The sequence below is a fragment of the Topomyia yanbarensis genome, chromosome 2 (assembly GCF_030247195.1).
Source record: "Topomyia yanbarensis strain Yona2022 chromosome 2, ASM3024719v1, whole genome shotgun sequence".
In the NCBI taxonomy this organism is placed as follows: domain Eukaryota; kingdom Metazoa; phylum Arthropoda; class Insecta; order Diptera; family Culicidae; genus Topomyia; species Topomyia yanbarensis.
The window spans coordinates 114828622-114848768 of record NC_080671.1 but is presented as its reverse complement, the minus strand read 5'-3'; the positions used below and the strand labels follow the sequence as shown (position 1 = coordinate 114848768).

General features: G+C 36.8%; 1 protein-coding gene across 9 annotated transcripts; it reads right to left on the bottom strand.

The window, feature by feature from the left end:
* Window positions 1-1691: 1691 nt before the first annotated feature.
* LOC131679254 (glyoxylate reductase/hydroxypyruvate reductase-like) lies at window positions 1692-19828 on the bottom strand. 9 transcript variants are annotated; one of them, XM_058959950.1, is made up of 5 exons: window positions 17779-17882; window positions 16418-16500; window positions 2798-2890; window positions 1967-2739; window positions 1692-1901 (listed from the first exon to the last, which is right to left on the bottom strand). In XM_058959950.1, the coding sequence occupies exons 2-5, from the start codon at window positions 16474-16476 to the stop codon at window positions 1774-1776; spliced, it is 1053 nt and encodes a 350-aa protein (XP_058815933.1). In that variant the 5' UTR covers window positions 16477-16500; window positions 17779-17882; the 3' UTR covers window positions 1692-1773. The 9 variants fall into 9 exon arrangements, with proteins under 9 accessions (XP_058815933.1, XP_058815931.1, XP_058815932.1 ...); XM_058959948.1 differs by having other exon boundaries at window positions 17621-17867; XM_058959949.1 differs by having other exon boundaries at window positions 16418-16485; window positions 17621-17867.
* Window positions 19829-20147: the final 319 nt, after the last annotated feature.

Genomic DNA, 20147 nt, shown 5'->3' with positions numbered 1-20147 from the left:
ATGAATTTAATAAAAATGTATTATTTTCTCATAGTAAACTCCATACAAACTTAGAATCATTTGTGCTAAAACATACTCCAACAGATATGATTCGGATTTAGCGTAGGAGTTCTTTGAAGAATTAAGAATCTTTCTAACTTGGTTCTGCGGTATTCAATTTTTTTCATGCATCCTCGTGCCACCCTAATGCACATCTCCGGCGTATTGGGCTCGTGGCGACAACTATCAGGATATCAAGCACATTGTCTGGGCGTGCACCGAGTACAATTCCGCCATGCCTCGGCTAATGGAGCCCGAGGAAGACCACTCAACGTCCCGGTTCAAGATGTTATGACAAGCCGCTATCTCCCCTACATTTCACTCATCTATCGCTTCCTAAAATCAATCTATATAAGAATTTAGCTCCTTTATTTCTTTTTTTCTAGTTCTTAGAAGTCTCCTGTACTGCTTTGTAGCGCCGACTCGCATCAGAGCGCTACTACGTGATTGTCTTCATTCTCACCTTTGTGCTGCCATAAAACAAAATTGGACCCGAAACGACCTGAAGATATGACCTAATTTGAAGGATTTCCCACGGGTCCGGCGAAGACCACCCGACTTGTCGCTGCGATAATCTAGAAATTGTCCTTACCTTAAAAATAGTCTAAAAATTGCTCCTCACTTTTTAAATTTTGTTAAAAAATCATTCTGTAATCTTCTAGTCTCAAGAAATTTAAAATGTAAAATGCAAAAATTGGCACCTATAAGCTGTAAGCTGTACCTTGCTTATCAAATAAACAGATTGAATAAAAAAGATGGTGAGGGTATATTAAATTGATCAAACGTAGTTTTGTGCTGTATTTGACCAGACCTACAACATCCAACAGATCACTTCAAAAATGCATTCATTTTTTTTTATTTTGTGGCGTCATGTTATTATATTATTTTAAATTAAAAATTTCTAGCAAACATTTTGCTAGCTTCGTGATCAAATCATAGCTAGACGAATGAATAAGTTATAACACAACATCGAAAATTATAACATATGTAAACGATTTCTATCTAAATCAATAGACTAATAAAACTAATCATAGGTGTACGTTCAATTTCGGAGTTCACTGTATGCTGATTCACAAAAACTTATCAATCATCCTTACGAAATTTTGTTTTGCAGCAGTTTGAGTGATAAGATACTGGCAAAAATTATTCCATCAGAGGTGTCAAAGTACTGCATAAATCCGCATAACTTGGAAAATCCGCATAAAAAGAGCCACACAACTTGGAAAATCCGCGAATAAGTCACACGAAACTTCATAAAAAGACTTAAGTGTACACGATTCTGGAAATTGATCCTTTGTGTCAGTCGAACATTCTTAATAAAGAACCAATTTTCACTTGTGGTAATATTGAGCAGTGCTTAATGGTCACATTTTTCGATGGAACCTATGGTTATTTTTAGAAACGTCGTTGAGTCGGTGGCTTTCCATTAACCAAATAATTCTTCAATCTTTTCCATTTCATCTGAAGCTTCGATGATGTCGGTGCTAACCGGCAATGCTCGTTTTTATGCTATTGCTTTATTAATATTGTCCAATACCGAACATTTTTCTTTTACTGTGGTTTCTCGACTAATATGGCAAATTCGTTCGTCGGAAATCTGCACTTATTTATACACACAAGGAAAATTCACAAAAAAATTTAATGAAAAATAATTATGCTCGATACAAATATAGCATTTTTATATCACCTCGGTCGTGTTTTGTACACAACTTTATAAATTTAGTCTTCAGGGAATTACTTTGAATATGGGTAAGGAGCCAACATTGGAGATCCTTCCATACCGGCCAGAATATTATGCGCAGCAATCACTGACATGTCGTCGCGAGTTCGCGTCGTAGCCGATCCCAAGTGAGGAACAATCACTAAAAAATAAATGAGCTGTGTTGCAATATAATTCAACGATAATAACTATCATATTGAATTTTACCCGCATTTGGTAGCTTCAACAGTTCATTGTCAGCTGGCAAGGGTTCTGGAGTCATCACGTCAAGTCCGGCTGAGAAAATAGTTCCATTCTTCAGGGCATTCACCAGCGCATCTTGATCTACGATTTCTCCTCGTGCTATATTGATCAGCACCGCTGTTGGTTTCATCTGTTTCAGTGTACTCTCGTTGATCATATGCCGGGTGCTATTGTTGAGCGGGACAGCGATGAATACGTAGTCGCTCTCCTTCAAAAGCTCCGCCTGAGTTACGAACTTTGCCCCGAGTGTATCTCCGGCTGGCTTTGGCTTTCTTCCAGTATACACAAGCTGCCCTATTTCGAATCCTTTCAATCGTCTTGCAATAGCTTGACCAATTTCCCCCAACCCGATTATACCGACGGTGCTTCCCTTGATATCCTTACCCAACATCCATTGAGGACCAAGGTACCATTGGGAGTTATCGATTTTCAATCTACCCTCGTGGAAGCGTCTACCAGCAGCTATCATCAGACCGATCGCTTCATCGGCCACGGCATCGTTCAGGACACTCGGTGTATATCCGAGCGGAAAATCACGACGCTTGAATTCTTCGAGATCTACGTAATCCATCCCGGCCGACATGGTTGAAATGGTCCTCAACGTTGGGGCGCCGAGATCCAGTACCTCGCCGTTGAGAGCATGATGGCCGACCCACATTATTGCGTCTACTCCCGGAACGAGTTTCAGAATTTCCTCCCTCGTAGCTGGTGCATTTTCCGGGAAGATAACGTCACATCTAGGGAAAAGAAGGGTTGGTAAATGTTATCCGACGAAAGATCCTTTGATAAGCTTACTTCTGTTTCAGAATGTCAACTCCTTTGGTCGGGGTTTCCTTGTTGGTCACCAGTATTTTAGGGCGCCAGTCTTTCTTGGTTGCCATCGCAGAGCTGCAAGATGCTAGTGATTAATGTTAAGCTGTAGGAGCGAGAAAATTATTTCGACGTCCGCTTTGTGCTGATTGTAAACACTTACTGATATCAGAAGTAATATTGTGTTTAGGTAACAGAAAGTAACCGTTATCTCTGCAGAGTTACTACATCTACAGAGGGTACAACTATAATTTCTATTCTTATCAATGTTGATGTTGGTATATATATATGCCACTCGGTTACTTTATCTTAAATATTGTTTTTATACATATAACTAAAATGTCTCCAATTGATTATGCTGATAAAAACGCAAAGCTTTTAAGTCATTTGACCTTCTGTTCTCATTGAAATCGCATGTATAAAACTTGAATAATAAAATTTGAACAATTTTTTTGGCGATCGAATAATAATACATAACAATAACAAAACATACGTATAGAAAGGTATATTTTTTCAAAATAATTGAAATATTTGAAATCGGTTAAATATGGCCAAGTAAACAACCAACTGGTGCGTGAGGTAGCGAAAAATAATATTTCAAGTTCAACAACAAATCAACACTACATAAAAATTTTAAGGGATCATATGAGCCACCGCATTCAATTTTAAATTGTCGTCGGTTTGAACCTCTGCTATAATGTTCACAATCGAAGTTTCTATCGACGTTGGTAGAATTTGATAAACACTTTCTTCAAATATCTAAAAATTTCAACTAACAGTAAATTTATTTGATTCCCAGTCGTGAAGGGGAAATTGATGAGCTTCACGTCATATTTTAGGCATCCTTTGTACATCTTGTTTAGACGTGGATCTTTCATTTCATCAGGATTGCCGTTGTTTAGTGCTTAGGCGTTGATCAAGCCGTAGTTGAAGAACTTGCATTTTATCCTCCAAACACGGCTGTAAGATAATCCGTAGCTGCTTCATACCAAGCTCACTGGTGAATCCAGGGAGAGGGACGGGGGGCACGCCCCCCTTCGACCAAGAGTTTTTTTTTGAAAAAGCCATTTTGCTTGGTTAAAGCATTTGGGCTTATAATTCTAGTGCATGGAGCCAGGCAGTAAGTTATTGGTCAGGCATGTCGCAATCTCATCACTCGAACATTGTTGAGAGCATCTGTGTAGCAGTTCTACCGAATCTTCAATGAAATTCTCCACTTCTCTTTGTTGTGCCATCTCTGTCACCGCCCTTCTACCCAGGGATGATCGTCATGAAAAAACGAATGGGTACTACAATACTTAACATCAACTGCCACGGTATGACTTTATACAGTAAGTAATCAAAATGGGTCGAATAGTGGTGCTAGGAGCCGTTTCAAGAATATTTACTTTTTAAGCTCAAAATTTCTTTAATAAAATTATAGTTTCTAAAAGCCAAAATGCTACTAAACGCATAGTTCTCAGAGGCAGAGCTTTTTTAGATTCGTAAATTAAAATTATATTTCATGTAATATTTATTTATTTATTGTCGTCAAACAAGAGTAGACCGTTTTGTTACAACGATAAAATATAGTATACACTTAAAACATAAAATACTAATAACTAAACTAAACACTATCTGGTTTACATAGCACTACTTTAGGATGTTCTTTATAAGCGAATAGAATTGAAATATTTTTTTAATTTGCTTTTTGTCATTGTTAAGTCAATAGCTTCGCAGTGCTTGTTGTAAGTTGCCATCATCTGATTTAATGGTCCAAACTTGGCATAATTTGTACGATAATTGTTTGTTATAAATTTATTTCGGATTCGTAACTGCCGGGAAGGTATATAAAAATTAAGTTTAGATAGAAGTTCGACTGAATCAATACGACACGAAATTATATCGTTTAGAAATGAAACCATTGCATATTCTCGGCGCTCTTTTAGTGTTTGGATGTTAATGAGCATACAGCGAGCTTTATAAGATGGGAGAGGAAATCGTGTCCAACCTATTTTGCGAAGTGCAAACAATAAAAATTGCCTTTGTACTGATTCTATTCTTTCTTCATGTGTGATTGAGAAAGGTGACCAAACTATGCTACAATATTCCAGTATTGACCTTACATACGAGATGTATAATGTTTTAATTGCATATGGATCATTAAAATTGTAACTAAAACGCTTTATAAATCCAAGCATGTTATTTGCTCTATTGATGATTGTGTTGTAATGGTCAATGAATGTTAATTTTGAATCTAGAATGACTCCCAAATCTTTAACTCTTTCGCACTTTTGTACCACTTGATTTCCTAGAGTGATTGAAATGTCAGGTGTATTTCGTTTCCTACTAAAAGTTATTGCATTACATTTTTTTACGTTTAGTTGCAGAAGGCTTTTGTTACACCAGAGGTAAAACATATGTATTTCTTCCTGTAATATCTTTATGTCTTGTTCGTTCCTAATTTCTAAAAAGAGCTTCATGTCGTCGGCATAGATAAGAACTTTTATGTTTTTGAGAATGTATGATATGTCGTTTACGAATAAAATGAACAAAAGAGGGCCTAGATGGGAGCCTTGAGGAACTCCTGATGTGACTTGAATGGGATTCGATTTCTTCCCTTTAAATCTAACTATTTGTTGACGGTTAGTTAAATATGATTCGAGCCATTTGAGAAGACCTGATTCAATTCCTAATTTTTTCAGTTTGAATAATAGCAAGGGTATGTCGATACGATCAAATGCCTTGCTAAAGTCCGTGTAAAGAGCTTCAGTGTAGTTTCCATTCTCCATTGCAATCAATGAGTAGTTAACGAATTCTAGTAAATTTGTATTAGTTGAACGTCCTTTGAAGAACCCATGCTGCATGTTAGTAATTCTGTTTTTGATTTGATTGAATAGTTTTTCGTTAACGATTGCTTCAAAGAGTTTAGGCATACATGACATAATGGCAATTCCACGGTAGTTACATATGTCAGATTTTTTGCCACTTTTAAAAATGGGTACCAGGTACGAGCTTTTCCATAAATTGGGGAAAATGCCAGATTCAAGCGACATGTTAAAAAGCCAAAACAGAGGAGCTGTGAGTTCCAACGCTAAGTTCTTCATAAATACGGGTGGGATCCCGTCAGGTCCAGAACCTTTGGAGGCATCTAGTTTGTTTAGAGCCTCCATAATATCTTGCACACTGACATGATTGACGCCAATGTCTGTGGTGAATTCTGGGAAGAAACCGAAATATTCGCGATCACGATCTTCTTCAGAAAATGTGGTATAGATGTCTTGAAAGAAGGTTGCGAAAAGATTGCAGATTTGTTCCGCGTTGACACCGACATTTTCTTTAAGTTTCATTTTTGAAGGGAAGTTTTCCGATTTTAAATTATTTTGAACATGATTAAAGAAATTTTTTGGACAAGATTTTATTTGAAGTTCGGTTTTTGAGTTATACTCTTCAAATGCTATTTTAATGGATAGGTTTAGTTGATCGCAAATGTCCAAATAGTTAAATAAGTTCCTTTCATTTCTGATTTTTTTATACTTTTTGTGGGCCTTTTGTTTACGATTTTTTAAATTTTTAATTTGCTCGTTATACCAAACTGGATATTTTGTGTTGCCTTGTCGCCTAATTTTTTTCAGTGGTACTTGTTCAACTATTATATCAAACAATTTTGTGTAAAAGACGTCTACTGAATTTTCGATACTTGTTTCATTTCTAAACAACGTTTGCCAATCTATACTGCTTAGTCTTTGTTTTATGTTGTCAAAATTTGCCAATTGAAATTGAAAGGCCTCTTCGTACTCGCAGTCATCGGGTCTTTTGTTATCATGTACAAATACAGAAAACTCTATTGCTGTATGAAACGCTTCATTTTTCCATAGTGGAGTTAATGATTCGGTGACACAGAAGTCTTCAAGAATGTTTGTGAATAATAAATCTAAATAACAGTTTTGCTGATTTCTAACATGATTAATTTGGTTAAGTCCTAAACTTGCAGTTTTGTCAAATATGGCCTGCAGAGTTTCGTTATCCCCAACGACTGGAAGTAGAATGCTTTCATTTTCAGTGTCTGGAAAGAAGTCAATGCCTCGTTGATTGAAGTCACCATAAATATGAACTTTTACCTCTGGGGGGAGCTTGGTTATAATGTCTTCGGCAATAAGAAAAAAACTTTTCAAATGTATCTTTGCGGGCATTATTTGGGGGGAAGTACACAGAGGCAAATATATGTGTTTCACCTGCCAGATGGGTTTTAACCCACACATGCTCAAATTCTTTAAATTTCCTTGTAGTAATGATTTCTGCATTAAATTTTGATGTAATTGCTATTAAAACTCCCCCTCCTGACTTCTTTTCAGACATATGGATGTCTCGGTCAGCTCTAAACACATTGTAGCTGTTCCCGAAAACTTCTTCACTTCTAACACTTTCGTCCCAACTAGTTTCTGTAGCCAAAATAATTTTATAGGAGCTACTTAAAATATTCTTGTGAATTTCATTCATTTTAGATGCACTTTTCATTCTATTAAAATTTTGACAGTAAATTAAAATTTCTACTGACGACTCTACTTGAGGAATCGAGATTACCTCTTTTTGTTGTCGTTCAAATGGCGTCGAATCTTGGCAAACTGCGGTGTCCTCGTCATTTCCTTCTTCTAGGGAATGCGTCAATGTCGTCGAAAACACGAATGTTGAGAATGGCACGCCTTACACAAAACTGTTGACAAGCGCTCCGATGTTGGGTGCATTTGCATCGTCGACCGTGGTAAATCATCCACTGGATAGGGATTCAATGTCGGTCCTCTTTGAAACTGAATTGTTGGCCTATAGTTCGTGGGGGGTCCTGAGAAATGATCTTTTGCAGCCGCAAGAAGCACTCTATCCGGTGGCAGGAAACTATTGTTGTAGTGACTACTCGTATGGTTTTTGTTATAGTGGGTGTTGCCGGCCCTAAATGTGATTCTGCGATTGGTATTACTCGTATGGTTACTATTAACTGGCTGTCGTGAGTGGCGCGCTGCTTGCTCTTGATCAGGTCGAGGAAAATTTGTGGTGCTTTTGTTTTTTTTCATTAACGTTATTATTATTATTTCGCCTCGATCTTTTTTTTACGTCTTCTAGCCTTTTCGGCCTGTTTTTGCTGGTTCAGGTTTCTTAATTTGCGTGCATCGTAATCGCTCCAGTCTGCTTTCCATACTTTCCTTGTACCCAAAAAGCGCCAACCTGAGTTATCGATATTTTTGTCGTTATTTAATTCGGCTTCCAGACTGGGGCATGAATCAAGCGATGATGTAGCGTTTTACTTGCCGTTATGTTTGATGAAAGCGCCTTAAGTTCGTCGAGGATATCAATAGTTAGCGCAGAATTTGTGAAGTTTTGACTGGTGGATATGTTCGCTGACAGAGACTTAAGCTCGTCAAGAATATCAATCCCCAGCGTCGGGTTTGACGTCATAGTAATACTAGCCGCTGTGTCCAGAGACAGTTGATTAAGCTGGTTTATTTCATCATTCATGGTGCGCAGTTCAGCTGATAGCTCTGACGTTACCGTTTTCAGCGTGCTATAGACATTATTTTTCGTTGTCGTCATTGCTGTATCGAATAGCGAGGTAATGTGATTTTTAATGGCAACAACACTTCCAGTCAAACTGCTGTTTTTGTTTATTGCTATCAATTCCTGTTTTATTGTTGTAAGCAAAATTTCTAGGCCATCGATCGCTTCGTGAACTATGTTAGGCTTCTCCAGTTGAAACGCGAGCCGGTGCATTACTTCCGTATTGGCTTGCAGTTGTGATTCCAGAAGTTGTTGTTGTTCAATAAGCCCTTTGAACTCAATCTTGGCCTGCATCAATTCTTGACATGATTCACAGCACGGTAATAGATACGAGTTGATGTCCACCCTCTTGTCCTTCTTCCGCAGTGATCCCCTCGGAACAGTCACTCCAATGCAAGCGGCGTGGAATTTTCTTAGGCAACCTATACACGTCCACATAACTGTATCGGCGGAAGTGTCGAAAGTGCAAATTTCGCAACTCATTATGATTGATGTACACACACGAAAAGCTGAATTAATAAAAAACTAAATGAAATATCGCGCACGGCACCTGGATCGAACGATAAAAGCGTGCGAACTTGACGACGACTTGTTGTGAACTGTGAACAATTAGTTTCCGAAACGTTCAACACAACAATCTTTTCTGATTCAATATGAAATTAAAAGGATAAAATATATTTTCAGTGACACTGGAAATTAGGCTTTTCTGTTGAAAGTGCTCATAAATCAGAAATATTAACCTTTTCTTCAGTCGATAAATTTTCTAATGATGAAACAAAGGCAATGACATCTCATTTCATGAGACTAACTGTGTTATTTCAAAGGAATTCTCACACTTTTTGTTGATTGATTTCACCAATTCTTCGTCCATCCAAAGTAATTTTTTTATAATTCGTTTATTTGACACGGCTCATAGCGGTAGCTTAACGGAGCCGTGGATCTTTTATATGTTTACAAATGTAAAAATAAATATATAAACAAATATTATTATAATATTGGATCTCGTGCGCGCAACTTTTTATTGTGAGCAGAGACCTTCTTTCGCGGGGTTTGCTGGCAATCTGCATCTGGGGGGTCATTTAATTCTTTGTTTTTCACGTCCAGGTCGAAGCCGGCTTGGTGTCCGCGATCAGATGTTTTTCCCTGTTTCTTGCACTTATTGTTGACCAGCGTAAATCCGCCACTGTTATTGTTATCCTGGCCAATGTTGCTTACAGTTGATTTTGCGGTACTGGATGCTTCTTTTGTGGTTGTCATTATGGTCTGTGCAACTGCTGCCACAAATTTGGCCACCGTTTGAGGTTCAGGCATTGGTATTGAAAACTATGTTTTAGGTTGGTTTGCCGTAGATGAGTTGGCAATCGGTTGAGATGCGTCTTCCTTCGCATCTTCCGCGCAAGGTTGTCCATGATGAGCTATCTGATTACAATACTTGCACGTAGGAGTTTGCCCCTCATAGGTACATAGCGTAGTTTGCATAATTGTAGTTCCGTGAGTTTTGAGTTTTATTGTCAAGTAGGAGGGTATACCCCTTTCAATCCGCATCCTCACTACAAAAACGCCGTTAGGAGTACCCGGGAAGAAGTTTCTCCAAGTATCAGGTGTAACGGATTCTACTTCTCCATATTGCGACATGCATTTTGCAATTGGCTCAGGAGGGGTACGAGGGAATAGGTCATATAACCTTACATCTATATAATCATTCTCAATATATACGGGAATCTTAATTCCAACGTTGTCACTTTCAACCACGTGTTTTAAGTTGTTCTTCTAAATGAAACGCTTGGCTTGTGCTAACCTGTTGAATGATACTAACACAGCACTGCGAAGGTGATGATACTGAAGGTACAACACTTCCGTAAGTCTATGTTGCATTTTTACCTTCAGAAGGTATTCCACTTCACTAAAACTCGGTCGTTTTAAACAAAATTTAAAGTGAACGAGCTTTTTCGTCAACTTTACTCATGATGACGAGAATAATCCGATGTTTCCTTTGTTCTCGAGACAATGCACACTAGATCAAGAAGCCTGTTGTTAACTTGGCTCGATTGTAGGACTGCGGCTGAAGTAGAAAGTAGACTGTATCCAAAGTCATTGTTATATGCTCTCTTTATCTTTAGTTTTCGCCTCATTATCACCCGAGATTTCTCTATTGGAGGGAACTGGTAACAATTTAGCGGACGCAGCTTTTTTGAGATGAACTAACTCCATTGTCTTTGTACTATGGTACGTCTGTCTTCTTTGCTATTATGGCAGCTGGCTAAATATGACTAAAACCGATGACTGCATATCAATATATGTAGTCTTCGCTAAAATGTAACTCAACCGTCATAGAACTTAATGATGAGAAAAATTTGTTTATTGTGCCACTTTCTTTTAATTGCTTCATGATCTTATCCGACACAAAAAGCTGTTTTTGGCCACAGGAATTTTATCTCGGTCCAGCTTGTCGTGTTTCAGGATATGGAAGAAGAAGAAGTAACAGCCACACATTTTTTATATATTTGCTGCATTAACCGCCTGAATATTTTCAAATATTTTATACTTAAGTGAATGTAGAGGGATTCCATGAGAAACCGGCCGACCGCAAAATATGACCATCGTCGATTCGAACGAAACTTTACATTTGTGTTCGGTTTATGAATCTCTATGATTTTTTCTGGCAATTTCAATATTCTGATACAAGAGCAATTTTTCAAAAGGGCGTAAACGTTTCTACGTGTAACTATTTTAATTTTTTTTTGTTCGATTACACTATTTTATACAGTAAAACTATCTAAGAACGAAATACAGGTAATGAATACTTCTGCACGAAAAAATATACACTGAAAAAAATGTCATTTTTCACAAAAACAAAAATTTATGGTAAAAACTGCAAAAAAACCATTTTTTCTATTTTTTTTATATTTTGTCAACAAAAATCTAAAGAGAAAGGAAACATTTTGAATGTAATTTTATGATGGAGAAATTATCAGCAAAAAAGTTTTTCTAACAATTACTTTTTACATGTTTTTAAATTTTATACTAATTGACATACAAAACTGTAATTTTATTACAGAATATAATTCTAAGTATCATTTTAAATCAAAATGCATTTAACAAATATCTTCCAAAATGCGACTGTTTTCGTGATATTTGGAATTTATGTCCTTTTTAAAAGCTATTCGCGCTACCGCATCATAAATTGTCAAAAGTCTAATGTTTATCGTTTTAAATACATAAATGAAGTTTTTTCAGTGTATTTGGATCATGGAGAAGTTTTTAATAAAAAAAATTTCCTAACAACAACTTTTGACAAATTTTTATAATTCATACTATTTGCAGTCAAAAGTGTAATTTTATTTTTGAATATGATTCTGAACGCCATTTTAAATCAAAATGCTCATAACAAAAAAATTCTGAAATGTAGTGGTTCTCGAGATATTTTAAATTTTGTTTTAACAACACAATTATTTTGTTCTATTACGACCATTTCAGAAGTTATTCGCGTTTTTCCATCGGCAACAATTAGTTTTTCGTAAGACCCATAACATTTCATATAACTTTCCAGTTGACATCAAGGCGATATTGTAAACCGTTTGAAAGCTATACAAGAACAATCAAAATTTGATTCAACCATAGAATCTGATGATTAAATGAATTAATTGTTTTTGTTGGAGCAAAATTCGAAACATCTCGAAAACTGTCGCATTTCGGAAGATATTTGTTAAATACATTTTGATTTAAAATGATATTTAGAATTATATTCTGTAATAAAATTATAGTTTTGTATGTCAATTAGTATAAAACTTAAAAACATGTATAAAGTTATTGTTACAAAAACTTTTTTGCTGATAATTTCTCCATCATGAAGCTACATTTAAATGTTTCGTTTCTCTTTAGATTTATGTTGACAAAATATAAAAAAATAGAAAAAATGGCTTTTTTGTAATTTAAATTTTTATCATAAATTTTTGTTTTTGTGCAAAATGATACAACTTTTTTTTCAGTGCATATTTTTTTCATGCAGAAGTATTCAATACCTGTAACTCGTTCTCAGATAGTTTCACTGTATAAAATAGTGTAATCGAACAAAAAAAAATTGAAATTATTGCACGTAGAAACGTTTACGCCCTTTTAAAAAATTACGCTTGAGTCAAAATAATCTCATTGACTGTGGAAAATGTTTAGTCTTCCATCCGGTTGAACCTGTAAAGTTTTATCGGAATCTAAGATGGTCGGTCACGATTTTAGAGATTTTCGGACGGACCTTCGTGGAATTCCTCTGTAGCAATTTTATCTTCTTCTTTATCCTGAAGCTAACATTCATACGATAAAATAAAATTGCGCATAACCTGTAAGAAAATCATTCAATATCGATGTTAACCTTCCGGCAAACACACTAGTACACTGAGTGCGCGCTGCTGAGAAAATCAAGCGAAAGCTTTTTTGAACTCCAGCCCGTACTCGTTCAGTGAGGCATTCACGTGACTTTAAGAGGGCTAGACAACAGATTAAGATTTCAACAGTGTATAACATGTAAACGGGAACTTACGGACAAACGGTTATACCTTCGTTTTGTAGGTGAAACCCAGTCCTATCAGAATAATTTATAACATAATTACAATCGTTTACTCATAGTGTAGTTACATGGGTCATAAACTGGCTAAAATAAAACCAAAATCAACCAAATCTCTTTACAAAGTATTCACAACTATTTGGTCTCTTCAGGAAAGTTGCAAAGTACTCACAACTATTTGGTCTCTTCAGGAAAGTTGCGTGTTTTGTAATAATGAAATACCTTCGAGGATCAGTCAGTCAGAAACAAAAAAGTTATGTGTAAAAATAAGAATTTATGGAGTTTATCATAGAAAACGTATCGTAACTCGATAACTGTGTATGAAAGAGACAACTTGTCTTCTGCAAAATTTATAAAAACACTCTCCTCTATAACTTTGTCAAGCGTTATTCCTTTTGGTTCAAAAGTTAAAGATTTTATGGCTTTCTATGATCAATTAAAAAAACGTGTTGAAAATACCTAACCCCAACGTTGAGTTTTCGAGATAATTTTTCAATTAAGGGTTTTTTTTTACTCATTTCAAATCAAAAAGGTTATTTTCACGAAAAATTGCGTCATTCCATGAGTAAAAAATCACTTGCATGAAAAATTATTTCGAAAACTCAAAGTAGGGGTTAGGTATTTTAAAAAAAGAATGTGTGTGCACAGTTTGAAGTAAATCGGTTAAGGACATTATACATGCGAGCCACAACATAGCTTCTACGCCGCACACACCCCTCTCCCCTGCCTAACCATGTATCTGACATGAGCAAATATAAAAATGCGTTTTTTAATACACTAACCTTGCCGATGTACCACGAAACTGCTACTTGAGGAAGCTAGAACATTTTCCTGTGCAATCAACCCGAGTTTTTGACGAAATTCCATCTATAGCTCTTATTTTGTGCGAAAATATCGACCCTCTTCACTTGGGGTTTTTTTTCGAAACGCTTTTATTTTTCTTCTTCTCATTTTCAGAACACTTTTTCAAATGCACTTTAATCACACACCACTGAAAAAACAGCCGCGAAACATTAATAGTTTACTAACTAAACTTCAAATTTTCTGCCAATGTGCAGATTACCGAAGGAAAATGTCCGAAAACTATCATTTGTGCGTTTGAATTTTCACTTCGAATTCCATTTTTTCTCAATGTAAACAAGCGCGTCGGTGCCTAGCAACAAGCGTGCGTTGCTGGCTTCCACATATCTTCACCTTAAGTAGTTTTTGAACGGCAGTTAACACCGCAAATCGTGTTTTTCCCAGAAACATTCTACAAAAAGCTTCGTCACCGAGTCGCTTTTTGAAATTTGTGCATGAAAAATTGCAGAATGATATTAAAATAATACAGTACAAAAGTTTTGATCAATTTGCTTCACTCAAATTTAAAAAAAAAATCAGCGAAAAAATTTTTTTTTCGCTCTGGAACCCTTACCCCCCTTAAGCTGTTTGCACACGAGGCGACAGGACACACGCCACATAAAATATTTACTACGGATTTTGTTCTACATATTCTAACACTGTTGCTGTTGCCGCGTTGGAATAGCTAAAGAAAAATCCATAGTGAATATTCGCAGTTCTCTTGGGTGGTTCTCAAACCACCCCATAGCCAGCGCTAGGGTTGCCAACTCTAGTGAGGCTTTCACCCGAAAATTTTCGCTGAACTAGGATACGCTGCAAAAACATGAATATAGACTAAAACTAAACAGAAATATGAATCAAAGCGATTTTTCGACATTTTAGAGCAATTTAATCGGTTATTATTAGCTACTGATATGAAAAGAAATAAGTATGAACTTTTTCATTCCACCAGTAACTAGCCAGTGTATGAATTTAGCACCCTTTGGAAATTATCAAATAATCTCACATTCACGGTTGAGCGGTTGGCATTGACAAATAATAATTAGCACCCTGGATTCTGTTCCGTTCACATCAAGCTTTGTGAACACACATTTTTCGCGTTAGTAAACAGTTTTGGTGGTTTAGACGGGTGTAGAAATTCACTTGCCCGGCTATCCACGAATAATCCAAAAGCACCAGCCACTCTAGCTGTGGTGGATAAGCCGAACGAGTATTACTCTCCAACACAACGAAGCACACTACAGCGTCTTCCGGAGTTCTTTGCTGGTTCTTCGTCGCAAGGGAGGTTCAAACAAGGAAGTGAAACTCTTCTCACTGATCAACAGTTAAACACCACTGCCGGAGCAGGCACCAGACCCGAAGAAATTGAGGTAAAACCCGGAGACCCGAACATCGCCCCTGGAAACCGGGCACTCCGGGTCAAACCCGGAGAGATGGCAACCCTAGCCTGCGCACACTTGGGATCCATTGACCCAGTCCGAATGAAAGTGTGTTCAGCTTTTTCTGTGGTATGTGATCATTGCATCCTCTGTGTATACATGAAACTGGCACGCCAGTACATCATTGCAATGAAATACGATCAGTACCTGGCGCAGTCATGAGATGTATTGCCACTGAAGAATGCGATCTGACATGTAGCTGCTACGACTATAACGATAGAACAAAATACGACGAATATCCCCTAAGTTCCATTTTTATACGAAGGCGGATGACCCGTGAGGTTAAAGCCTTTAATTAAATAAACAAACAAAAAATATATACCATTTTATACGTATGTTGCAGTTCATTGGATGACAAAGGGGCAGTCTTAACAAAGCTCGCTGCTTGGTTGAATTGTATGGACCAATCATTACGCAGATAATTACTGCTTTTACAATTTTCACTATTTCCATATTTTTTTAGTAATTGTACATTCTAAGGAATTAGTTACAAAATTTTTGTGCACATTTCCAATCAGATAGCGTAATTTTTTTTTATTTTGAGCAACACCAGATATTCACGTTGAAAAAACCGGGAAAAATACCGCCCGAAAAGTTTGAAACGGGGCACCTATATTGAAACGTTAGAAGTATTCTACTTTAAAAGGAAAAAGTTGATCCAATTGAAAAGGTGTTGTTTTTTTGTAATGGTGATAAATAATTTTCAGAAAGGGGAACATGATGGTTATCAATGATCGGAAAGGGGCATATAGAACGAAAACGGTTGAAAACTGCACTATAATCACGACAGGCCGCCTGGTATGCTGCTACTATGAATGAATTGGTTTTATTCGTGATCTCATCCAAGTCACTTGAGATTCTATCGTTTAAAAATATCCATAAAATCTAATCGCCAAGCTTTCTTCATAGTGAACCAATTTCACAGATTTCGGATTATATGTGACGATATAAACCGAGAGATTTAAACAATCATAGATGATGATGTATTTACGATCAGATAACGACGGTTCGAACTGGTTGTCAATTCATGCGCCATACTGTCAGAGCAGAGAGTTACATATAACACCTCTCCCTGCCAGAAGGTGCAAATCTTGGGCGATTTTGTGCATTGAAGATGCATGGATACTGCTTAAGTATACCACCAATTCGGAGCATCCCAAATTAGTATCTAAGCCGTCTTAAATCAGAAAAATGTTATGACTTCCATAGATAGCCCGCCTTCTCTAAAATTAAACTTACCTGCACATTATAACTGCTATCATTAGTATCAATCTGATGAATATCATTAATGTATACATGGCTAGACACTATAAATATTGGCGCTTTATTGGAAATTTCGAAATGAATAGTAAAGTCGGTTGCTTTAAGAATTTTGACGCTTAATTTTAATTACTGTAGCGTCCCGATGTGTCATACACAGTTATTTGATCCGAAAGGATTATATTCAGTCATAGAAATTGAATTAGGAAAGCAACAGTGCAAACGCACTTTTGCAAAAACAAAATGGAACGATAGCGTTAAAAAACCAGAACACTAACGTTGAAAACCCAACGCACTCAGGTTTACTAATTTCCTAGATCAACTGTAAATACCCTGCTTAAATGTTGGCGGGAAATGCAAACATTGGGTTACGCTTAACAAAACAAAATGTAGAGGTGGAACATACAACCGGATACTGCGCTCGAAAGTTATTAGTATCGTCCAAAATAATCTTGGGATCAGCGTATGTAATTTATCCAAAAGGTTCACAGCGAAGCGCAGTACAGGGGTAATGTATATATAAGGGGTTTGCTCCGGGTAGGTTCAAATTTGTCTTTACAAATAAATTTGCTCGCAAATTGATGATTTGGCAAGACATCTACAGTTGTTGACGGGAAACCGAGGTTTCCATCAGTAACGCGACTATGAATGGGAAACTTTGTAAGTATATGTGTTCATTTATTAAATTACACGAAAGTTCCGTGATGTTCTGGTCCGTATATTGAACAGACTTTGAAACGCAATTGAAACTCCATCTGATGTGGGAAAGTGCTTAAAATTTGTCGATAAGGTTTAACAGTACTAGTATACAAGAAATACTCAGCGAGAACTACGATAAACTGACGAATATTTTTTCTTCAATTTTCTTTTCAATGCATTATAAAAAAATCTAAAAGTTTTTATGTAATTTCCTTCTAGAGAATTTTGAATGCCCTAATTCTAAATGGAACTGACTTTAATTTGGGAGTAGGATGTTTAATCACTAGGCCATGCCTGATAAAGATTTTGAGACGTTTTTATATAATTCCACTTCAATCTAGGATTGCTATCAATCACATGGGATTTATTTGCCTTAGTTATTATTTGCAATTACGGCATCGCACCACCATTCATCGTGCACAATTTGTAATGTGGTTTCAACATCAGGATGTATTATTAGTATATCGGTGAACTGTATCATACGTATGTGTAAAGGCGAGAAGTTCAACGGTAACTGATATTTCCGTTCGGCTGGGCAACTTGTCGGTGAAACGTTATGAATGTGTACCACAAATCCGACACGGATTATTTTTGGCTTCGCCGTATTTACTATTGGTTTATGAACATTCCAATTAAATTACATCACAATTTTGGATGGCGCTGATTAGGATTTTTTACTTTTATATCAGTTACTTTAAGATAACTAATGAACGACAAATTAGCTCTTCGAGTTCACTTTTAACACTGACTAGGAAAGCAAGGGCTCTGCTTGGTAGTAAAAATTTTCAACTGGATTATCAACTTCTACCATCAACCAAACGAGCTTGTTGCTTGCTGGGTTGCTTTAAATAAATTCGATACCGGCTGCACTTTGGTTAAAAAACGCCAGCCAAACGAGTTAGCTGTTGGCAGTTCCATTACGCGACAGCAGCCTGTTCTCATTCTTCTTGATTTTATGCTCACCCGAGTAAAAATCAAATATACTATTTGTCCTACACAAATCATTAAAGAAGAAATTACCTTGAAATTTTCTGTCGAAACGTAACATTTTCTTTATTATACTTCTGTGTAAATTATTGTAGAACTACTGTGCTGCCGCTATACGCTTATATCTCCCATGTTCTATGTGATTCGCTATAAGCATGGGACAAGAAGCTGGGGGGCGGATTTCTACAGTAACAATGAAACATTGAATTCTCTTCTTGTACATTTCCATTTGGGCACTCATAGGCTTATAATATGGACCCCTTCAGGGCCAGCATTACGGTATTGTTCGATAGGGAAAGTCAAACATAAATTCACGTATTAGATGGTCTGCAAAATTAAGCATCAAAATAAACTATCTAATGGGGTGAGTTGTACAGAGCATGAAACTAACATTCTGATTACCTGCTAATTGTTAGAATGCCCACATTAGTTTTGTGTGGATGTGTATGTAGATGTTGCAATAAGCACCGTAATTTCCATGGTATTATACCTCAGTAAATTTCTCCGCTGCTTACGAACCACATTTGTCTGGAATTAATTCGTTTGAATTTTTTTAAAGTAATAATATTGTCAATCTTAAATCTTTGTTCCAAATCCAATCATCGAGCACACAAAACAGCAGTATGGTATGATACGATGTTGAATTTATTCAACCAAGCTATCCATGCTTCATCAGTTCTCAACCATCAGTTTTCCCCTGACAGTGCTCTATTTGTCTCTAACAACACTGTCATATTACCAATCAACGAGTACAATTAAAAGCTGCCCGCATAATTTGAACTCTTGCGGCAAGTCACCACAATCACAGCCGGAAGGAATATTAAATTTTTGATTGTTTTCAGTTTGATAACTACGAACGCTGCTGCCGTACATTGATTATCGCACCAAATTGGTGGATATGCTTTGATTAGTTCCGTCTAACATCACCTATCTGCTTGGCTGCACTCAATCAACATAACGAGGTATCCTTTCCAAATGATGCATGGCATTCCTAGCGCTAGCATACTACCTAGTAGCAGCTAACACACGTGGTCATGAAAAAATGCTAAAATAAGACGATATCACCGCAGCCCTTCCTTCCTGAACGTTGGTCTATGAAGGCATGCATTGTGGCGGGCGAATGTGACACTCACAACGATGACCTCTTTACCAGGCTAGCTCAAATGATTCATTGTACCTATAGCCGGACTTTGGTGTTGTGTTGTATGGCCATTATTTAGACTAACGAATGCAGGCTCGATTTCGTTTCTCAAGATAGCCTCAAGGTTGCTACGTGGTAAGAAAGTGTTACAAGTTCGTTTTAATCGATACAAATGTAATAAAATTGTTTTGGATTCTCTAAATCACGGTCTTTGGGAAAATATATATTTTGACACTTATATTAATAAATGAGGGATGATTTCGCATCGAGTTTGTATTCGATTGCATCGTGAATGATAATATAGATAAGAATCCAACGATCAACCCATAATGAATATCAATTGTTCTATGATAAATTCAAAGGATATCATAGATTTATTTAATGTTAACTATATTTCAGACAATTTTATCTAGATATATAACTAGTCAACGCTATGTTACGGTATAGTGCAAACCTACCTTCGTTTACTGCGCGTCTCAATAATGTTAACTACTAACGGATCGCGTGCCGGTTTTCGACGACCACGATGCACGCTGCTGGACTCACACTGCCGCACCACAAGGCAAAACCAGAATCTACAATGTGGTCTAAATTCATGTCGCAATTTTCAACGTTGTTGTTGTTGTTCATTCCCCCAATGATATGCGATCGTATGTATGTACTCGTGTTAGCATCTCAATCAGTGTTCATTTCGATCAAAATAATTGAGCGATGGGCGCGATGGGAGAGTACTGACAGTGCTGACAGATTCAGGGAAGTTTCTAGTCTGATAGAAAATTTGGTTACGTGTCTCACGTGACGTGAGCAATCAAATTGCATTCATTTCCAATTTGATCGCATGGAATGTATATCTGATGGATTCTTCTCAGTACGAGTAGAGTT

Coding starts and splice junctions, on each gene's coding strand:
- LOC131679254 (XM_058959950.1), bottom strand. CDS start 16,476: ATGTATACATTAATGATATTCATCAGATTGATACTAATGATAGCAGTT. Junction 2,891..16,417: donor ATAGCAGTTATAATGTGCAG/GTAAGTTTAATT, acceptor AGCATCTTGCAG/CTCTGCGATGGCAACCAAGA. Junction 1,902..1,966: donor GTTGAAGCTACCAAATGCGG/GTAAAATTCAAT, acceptor TTTATTTTTTAG/TGATTGTTCCTCACTTGGGA.